The sequence below is a fragment of the Amblyomma mixtum genome, chromosome 4, assembly GCF_055824585.1.
Source record: "Amblyomma mixtum isolate Tamu chromosome 4, ASM5582458v1, whole genome shotgun sequence".
Classification (NCBI taxonomy): Eukaryota; Metazoa; Arthropoda; class Arachnida; order Ixodida; family Ixodidae; genus Amblyomma; species Amblyomma mixtum.
In genome coordinates, this window is record NC_143015.1 from 41,484,679 (window position 1) to 41,492,652 (window position 7,974).

The 7,974-nt window shown below is 44.7% G+C and overlaps 1 protein-coding gene across 1 annotated transcript in view; it reads left to right on the forward strand.

Annotated features, from left to right (window-relative positions):
- The window catches only part of LOC149346314 (cardioacceleratory peptide receptor-like), a 67,508-nt gene extending 60,129 nt beyond the window's left edge, over nt 1-7,379 (forward strand). The window contains exons 5-7 of the mRNA XM_089585376.1: nt 2,478-2,729; nt 5,059-5,160; nt 7,147-7,379. Coding sequence (XP_089441502.1) covers nt 2,478-2,729; nt 5,059-5,160; nt 7,147-7,379 — 587 coding nt within the window. The remainder of the gene's footprint in view (nt 1-2,477; nt 2,730-5,058; nt 5,161-7,146) is intronic.
- The last annotated feature ends 595 nt before the right edge of the window (nt 7,380-7,974 follow it).

Below are 7,974 nucleotides of genomic sequence, written 5' to 3' on the forward strand. Positions count from 1 at the left end.
GTCGCGCCAGCGTGTTTACCTTTGGCTCAGACGGTACGGTAGAACTTTTGACTCCATGTTTAACGTTCCCCGTGCACATGTTGACATCCTTGGAACATTTTTTAAATGAAGCCCGTTCTCATTCTAACTATTAAGATCGCATTCCATCTCTCATTCTCATTATTAAAGATGGCATTCCCCGTCTTAGCCAGTTTAGCCATAACTATATCTCGGTGCCGTTGGCATGATGTGAGTTACTAGCTCACAGTGTTTATATTTTATAGCAAACCTTATGACAGCTTCCGCCACAATGTTTTAATTTAAAAATCGTCAGGAAAATACAATAGATTTAGCTAACTTCGCCAAATTCAAAATATGTGCACTAGCATGTCAGTTTCATTTCGTTTTTTTGCTCGAGGCTGGGGTTCCTAGGGCAGGTTTCAGGCAAAGATGGCCGAAGACGCGGATTGGGGACCTGTCATTGCGCACTATATAACATTTGGACCGCTGAACGCCCCTGAAGAGGGAACAGCAAAAGCGTGTGCGCAGACTTGAAAATTGATCAAGATTATAACGTACAATGCACAGCACGACAGCGTAACTGTTATACATGAGACGTCATTGGCTGCGGCGGTTGCGTAGTGCTTTCGCGCAATGACCATCGAAGCTCATCTCTTCGCGCCGCCACGGGTGCAAAAGCCAAGCGCGACGAAGTGACAGCAAAATTTTTCTTGGAGTTTTTTTGGAAAGGCAGCCTTGCTGCTAGCACAATAAAAAGCTAAACAAAGTAGAAGCTACGCCAGCAGACATCTCCGTACAGCTTGGGACGCCTGAGACCATGACTCACAGTCGCAGACACCAAGTCTGGGACCCCTGGGACCATGACTCACAATAACAAACACCAAGTCTAGGACGCTTGGGACCATGACTCACAGCCGCGGACACCAAATCTGGGACACCTGGTACCATGACTCAGAGCCGCGGACACCAAATCTGGGACATGTAGCACCATGACTCACAGCCGTAGACACCAAGTCAATCCCTCACGCTACCCGGACCCCCTAGCTTTTTCACCGCTTTCATAGCGAAAGATTCTTTCCTCCCAACCATATACTTAAAGATACAAGCATACGAGCCCCTGTCAACCATGTATAAAGAACCAAGCCGTCTGCGAAATGAGAGAATTTTTAAATTAGAAGGTTAATGTCTCTGAATAAAAATACAGTATAAAATTTAACCAGACCGGCTATTCTGTCGAAATGTTCAGTTTTACGTCTACACCATCATAAAAAACGTCTTCCTTTAGTATCCCTTTCGGAATAACCATCCTGCTTCGAAAGACTTTGCACTAGTAGTCACGTAGCGCAAGTTTAGAGCCCCACATTTAGGCAGGATAACTGAACAGCTTTTAATTTATGATAAGCACAGTCATCACATAGATGCCGCTGAAGTTGCTTGCAGCTTCATTCTCCATTTTGAAAGAGGATAACTTTAGCTAAATGGTCCGGTGTGCCATAGCTTGCCAGCAAAAAGTTTTAAACATATTTGTTCGCCCTTGTATGGCCCTCAGTTGATATATCTTCGCCTATCTCCGGCACATCTTATGCTCTTAATTCACCAATCCCTGTAACGTTTCTTCCATCTTTAAATTCGTCGAATTTAAGACGCGCTGTCACTGTGTTTTGATCCTAAATGTGTTAAATCCACTTTAAAGAAGTATTTCTTAAAACAAAGTTCATAACCTTTATTGCGCCAATATTCAGCTGCTAGGTACCTTAACGACCGTTTCGACCGTCGATGATGCTCCGAGCGTGCCTGGATGTCGCACAGAAAAGCAGGCGTGTGCATATTATTTGTTTCTTGGTTTGTGGAGTTTTTAGGAGATGTCATTCACTTGCATAAAGGACATGCCTTTGTTACTTGGGCAATATTTATGCAACATTCCTTACAGATTCCTTCTTTCTAAGAATATCTCCTAAACTGTATTCACCATCATGGTCCCCTATGCCCGCTTCCCAAGAATGTCAGCTGAGTACGTTCAATTTTGTTTCTTGGCATTGGAGGCTGAAGCTCACACTCGGTTACAGATGAATTTCTCCCCCGCCTCAGCCTTTTGAAGCCAGATGATCTTTGTTTAATTGTTTTGCAGGTGCCCGAAACTTCAGAAGAAGCAGATTTCAAGCTTCCCTGCAATACTTTTCTTACAATAACAACCACGGACAAGTAAGGAAACACCACAAATCGCTTTGTGGTGTTTCCTTACTTGTCCGTGTTTGTAGTTGCGCTTTGTTATTGTAAGCATGATTTACCAAGACGCCCAGCAAGTGATGTTAATAATTTTCGCTTTCTGTCTAGTCATAATTATGCTTCTACTAGTTTACTGCTAGCTCTTTTACTGCAGTGACAACCCACATAACGCGGTACGAATGAACGCTGGCTGTCAGTGTTGGAAGCGACGTGATTTCTCACTATGATCCACATCCCCGCGGTCGTGGCAGGGAAACGTGCCCGCCGCCTGGTGGCGTTGGCGTGGGCGACGTCCGTCACCATGTCGCTACCGTCCGTCTTCCTCAACCGGGAGGCGGTGGTGCATGGCCGTCTCCAGTGCTGGATCGAGCTGCAGCTGTGGCAGTGGCAGATCTACATGACGCTAGTCGCCTGCTCTCTCTTCTTCGTGCCAGCTTTGCTGATCACCGCCTGCTACTGCGTCATCGTGTACACCATCTGGAGGAGGAGCAAGGTACTAGGAGGTCAGTCCTGTAACAGTCGATGATGGCAACCATAGCGGGTCCCTCTAGTTGACAGCTGCAAGAAAGGAAAGGCATTTACGGTTCTCAAAGAAGTTATCCGCGCTTATATTTTATATCACTATGATTTGTAGAAAAACTCGCGGCGTTTAACTTTTCTAACTACATGTTTCATAGGTGTGTGTGCAAATTTTTTGACCTGGCATATGAAATCAACCAAATCCTTCTCTTGCTCTTTTAATTGCAAGTGCTGTACGCGCACCTTTTATATCGATAGTTTTTTCCTGCCAAATATTTTGCTCAATAAAGCTCATTCTCGAATAGTTTGTGAATTGTTAAGTGCTCATGCTGAAGGTTAGCATGGAAGTATCTTTTAAATAATAATGCCCGCGTTTTAAATTTTCTCTCCTATACGTCTTAATTTTACCACTTTCATTTCGCCTGTAATAGCACATATAGAAATGTGCTGGGCCAGTGTGACATTAACGCAGTATGGGAGCAAAGGCAACAGGCAACATTGTTACATTTACTAAATTGAACGATTTATTGTTCTTATAATTTCGCCTATCACTGCGGCACTGCGAACCAGTGTGTGTGGGTGCGTTTTTTTTTTTGGAGATGATTTATCGCATCATATGTAGATTTCACGCGAACGAAAAAAAAAGGTCTGAACACCGGCTACTGTTTCTGTTGCACATCGGCAACCCTTGCTTATAAATCAAGTGCTTTGCGTTGTGAATTTGAGCTCTTTGGGCTGCTGTCAGTGTGTTTTACATTATAGCTATCCAAGACATCCGGTTTTCAATATTTCTTACAGCGAAGACTTATCATATTTTTTTGCGTTACTTAGTTTCACTTTCGTTGAGTGTTACTGATAAATATCTCAAAGCATTCTTAGTCAGTCTGCGAAACAGAGAAGTTACGACAACAAGGAACCCCTCAGTAATAACCGCTACAACCATGACAACGTGAGCAAATACCGCTATGGTTGACGTATTCTGCAGTGATAGGAAGGACAAGGTATTTACTGAAATACGCATTTCAAGGCTACGCAGTTCGTTCATCTCTTTGCGGACTCCAGCACTCTTCCATTATGCGAAGCCCTGTTCCCGTTTGTAATAATACAAGCAGGCGTAACGTACGCTGACATTAAAGTTTCGTGAAGGCTGCTTCTCAAGACGAAGAAACTGAAAGAGCGCCGAGCAATCGCGGCCGACTGTGGAGAAACTAGGAAGGAGACTTTGATGCCGGAAGAGAAAAATCCAATCCATGATAGGAATAAACATATACAAATGGCTCCGCGGGCGTAAACACATCCCGGAGCGCCGCGAGTCAAGAATATTGTTTGCATAGCGGGGAGAGCTGTAGTCAAGCAGATTAAAGGATACTAACAATGAAAACGTCAGCGGGTCAAGAACATAAAAACCGACACAACTGAATTAACCCCCGCTGTTATCAGGACGCTGAAGTATAATGGAACGGTTATGAGCGAGTGTATGGAGCTTTCCATAGAATACAGCATAGGAAGCTAGGCAGCCATGAACCATTAACGTTTCCACAAAGCAACAAGAAGTAATAACATAGTGGCAGTTTTCTTTGACTATGCGTAATAAAGGAAGGTGGATGTATGTTTTCTTTATTTCTTGCTGACAGCTAGACATCTAGCTAACTTGATAGCGTATAATGTTGCTTTCCTTCAGAACTTAATTTGTGAGTGGAACAACATCCTGTTTACTCAAGACAGGCAACGGAAAGACCTGCGATAAGGAATCTGGGACCTCTTCTAAGAAAATTTTATGCGGTAGCTGTCACATAATGCTTATGCGTGCTTTTATGGAAATATTTCTGGCACTTTAGTGAGGTGGCTACGATTTTTTAACGTACTTGTTTTCATGTCGAAGGATGTGCCACTAAACATGCATTCTTTAATTACATAAGCAGATTTTTATAAAGTAATGTTTAGCGGCAATGAAAAATAATTTTAACAGATACCGCGAAATTAAATTACAATTTTAAGATTTCTTTCTGGGAACTCGCTCAAAATTTGTGAAGTCGTCTTTGTCAGTGGGATACCTATTTACACGACTTGGCACTCATATCAAAAATAAAGCAGCGAGAAGTAAAAAAAAACTAGCAGAACCTTTGATGAAGTTACCTCTGATTACCTGCGTCTTCATCCATCATTCCACTTCAAATTTCTGAGTGGTATCTCCCCTGGGAGAAAAAAAATTCCACCGGCAGTTTCTCTGTAACACTCAGATATAAATGACACAGAATTCAGTATCTTAGGCCAATATCTACTGCATGCGAGGTGCTCTGTGTTTATGTGCAGGCGTGCAGGGAATGGAGAACGACACGAGGAGGACAAGCTCCCGAGGCGTCATTCCTAAAGCCAAGGTCAAGACTGTGAAGATGACGCTGATCATAGTGTTTGGTGCGTGTCCTTCAGATTTCCGCCTTAATTGAGTCATTGTTGCCGGTGTTTTAATATATCTGAGGTGCCATTTTATTATGATTCATTTCGTTTCAGTTCCAGTTGGTGGAGGCGTCGTTAATGATGAATATAACAGGGGATGGGAAATCGGGTACGGCCGGTCAACGTACTGTGCCGCCACTAGCCACCCCTGCTGGCATCGCATCAAGTCCTGCACTATTACAGGAACATCCTTAGCGAACCCATCATCCAGCCTTGCCACAGTTTCTTTCTGGAGACAGAAGGAATACCGATTAGAATAGAAGTTTTTAGCATACCGGAGACGTATTGGCGCAGGCGTATACCGGTTTACCGGCCGCCGGCTGTGCACACGAGTGGCCTCGCCATGCGTCACCCATGTTACTGCGCACGCGCAGAAGGCTCCCGTTAAATCAGTATACGTCTGCGTTAACACGCCTCCGGTATGATAAAAGTGCAATATCAAACGCATTGTCATGCTTTTTCATGCGTTGACACCGGCGCCTGTAAGCCACTACCTCATGGGCGTTAGGCGTCTTTGCAAGCTAGCAGCCGTGTCGGCGTGTTTTTGCCGTAACCAAGGTGACGTCATTCCCCATTTCCTACGTGACCTAAAAGAAGCGACCTATGGAATTGGACCAAATGGAAGCGAATGAAGCGCTGCAAATAGCGGCGCAAGGTTCATTGCAAAACGCTCATTTTTCGTGCTAAAGCACTACTTAACGCGGTCCAAACCAAAATGCTGGTGTGAATCCTTCGAGTAACTCGGGTAAGTTCGTTCAGTTTGAAAAAGCGGCGCGCCAGCGGTTACCAATGGGAGGATGGCTTTGCTTCAGCTTTCGCCAAAGGGAGAGAGGGGGCGAAGATGAAGACCGAGAAACGCGGTTGCGTGCACATGCTGATGCCCGAAAGAAGAGGCGAAGAATGAGCGCATGCTTTCGGACCCCTACTCGGTTCAACTGTTTTGAAATCCTACCACTTTTTTTCATCTTTAAGCTTTAATGCTGCTCCTTTACAACACCGCAGCTGGTATGGCGTCACAGTCGAGTATTAGTAATTTGCTAGCGGCGGATTGGCCGTGTAGTGACGCTGTACCAGTGCGACGTGATTCCACTTTCATGCGTGCTAAAATGCATATAAATATGTGGGACCAACTTCTGCCGTACATGTTGCATTGCGGACGCAAGACTTCCTGAGCAGGCGTCCGCGGCTGACCGAAAACGTAATCGTGACCGAAAACGTAATCGTGAGCTTACAACATTCTCTAGTCAAATGAATGGAAGACCTTTAGGTTTTGCTCCACATACCGATGCCAAGAATTGCTCGTTTTAGAATTAATGGCTTCAAGCCAGGGGCTTACCGGTGTATATTGTTTCCTTGAAATAATATTAATGCAGACTAAAAGTTGTTTCATTGTCATTTTTTTATTTTTTATCGAAAATAAAAGTAAATTAAGCCATCCACTCGCTAGTAACAGCAAGAATATTTTTTTTTAAACGACAAGGAAAGGTAGCAGTTGCGCAGACTGTAAGTTACAATAGGTCTCCTAGTATTCTCCTCACAAGATGTAGCATGAAGCACGTGCTCATACTCACTCGATGCTGGGAAAACTCTTTCTTCAGCGGTCTCATTCGCCGAAGTTTGCGAGATATTTTCGGCATTCTCCCAGGAAGCCCTGCTACTACTACACTTAGGCTGAGAACTTTGGTCTTTAAAGCTAGAGCTGTAGGATATTCAGCAGCAAACAACAGTTCGACACTCCAAGGAACCACAGTAGGCCACTACACGGCTGACTATAAAGCACAAAATGTATACCTATAGCTGCTGCCATACTAAGGCCGAAAAAAATCTTCACTGTTTCTATTCTAAGATCATTACAGGATGGCAAGGTTTTTCTTAAGGCGATTAACTCTGTTAACTCCGTTAACTATTAACTCCGAATAATAGTTCCTATTATCTTTCTTGCAGCGTTCGTGCTCTGCTGGAGCCCGTATTTCGTGTTCGACCTCCTTCAGGTATATGGTGTGACGCCGCGGACACAGGCGGCCGTTGCTGTTGCGACCTTCATCCAGAGCCTCGCTCCACTGAACAGCGTTGCCAACCCCCTCATCTACTGCTTCTTCTCGAGCAACAAGCTGTGCCGCCGCCTGCGACACGAAGCGCTGCTGACCGTGTCGCCGCATGAGCAGCCGTCTTTATGATCAGTGCGCCTCTCGCGAGGATTGGGCAACCACTCCTGCACGACGCGGTCGTCGGCGATCTCGAACTCTGGACTTCGAGACAGCAGTGCTCAGTGAATGTCGTCGGTCGCTGAGTGAGGCGTGCAGGAAACACACAGTGCCTCACGTGTTCCGCGGTGCTGATGTGGATAACACAGCCTTCATGGACCATTCTTGGATCTCCATGATGTACTCAACAGAGAAATTTACCCTTGGCCCCGGAGGGGCCAATAAAGTTTGCAGTAGATAACTTGTCGTAAACGTGCTGTACCAACGTTAATCGCGGTGTTTTTTTAGAATCCTGGCTTGCCGAGGAGGAGGTTTCTGCAGTGAAATGTCCGTTAGATTCCTTGAGCAAACCGGTAGAAATTAAATGTTGCACAAAAAAATGAAATGGCAAACCCGCCAAAATGACTAATTTCATATCGTTCCCACTGATACAATCGGAAATATCAAATGCAAGAATGTATTTCGAATGATGAGCAAACGCTTTCAGTTCATTTCCTGGCGAGAAGTGAAAAGCCCTGAAGCTACGCGAAAACGAAAGCTCGGTAGATATAGGGTGCGAAAAAATAGC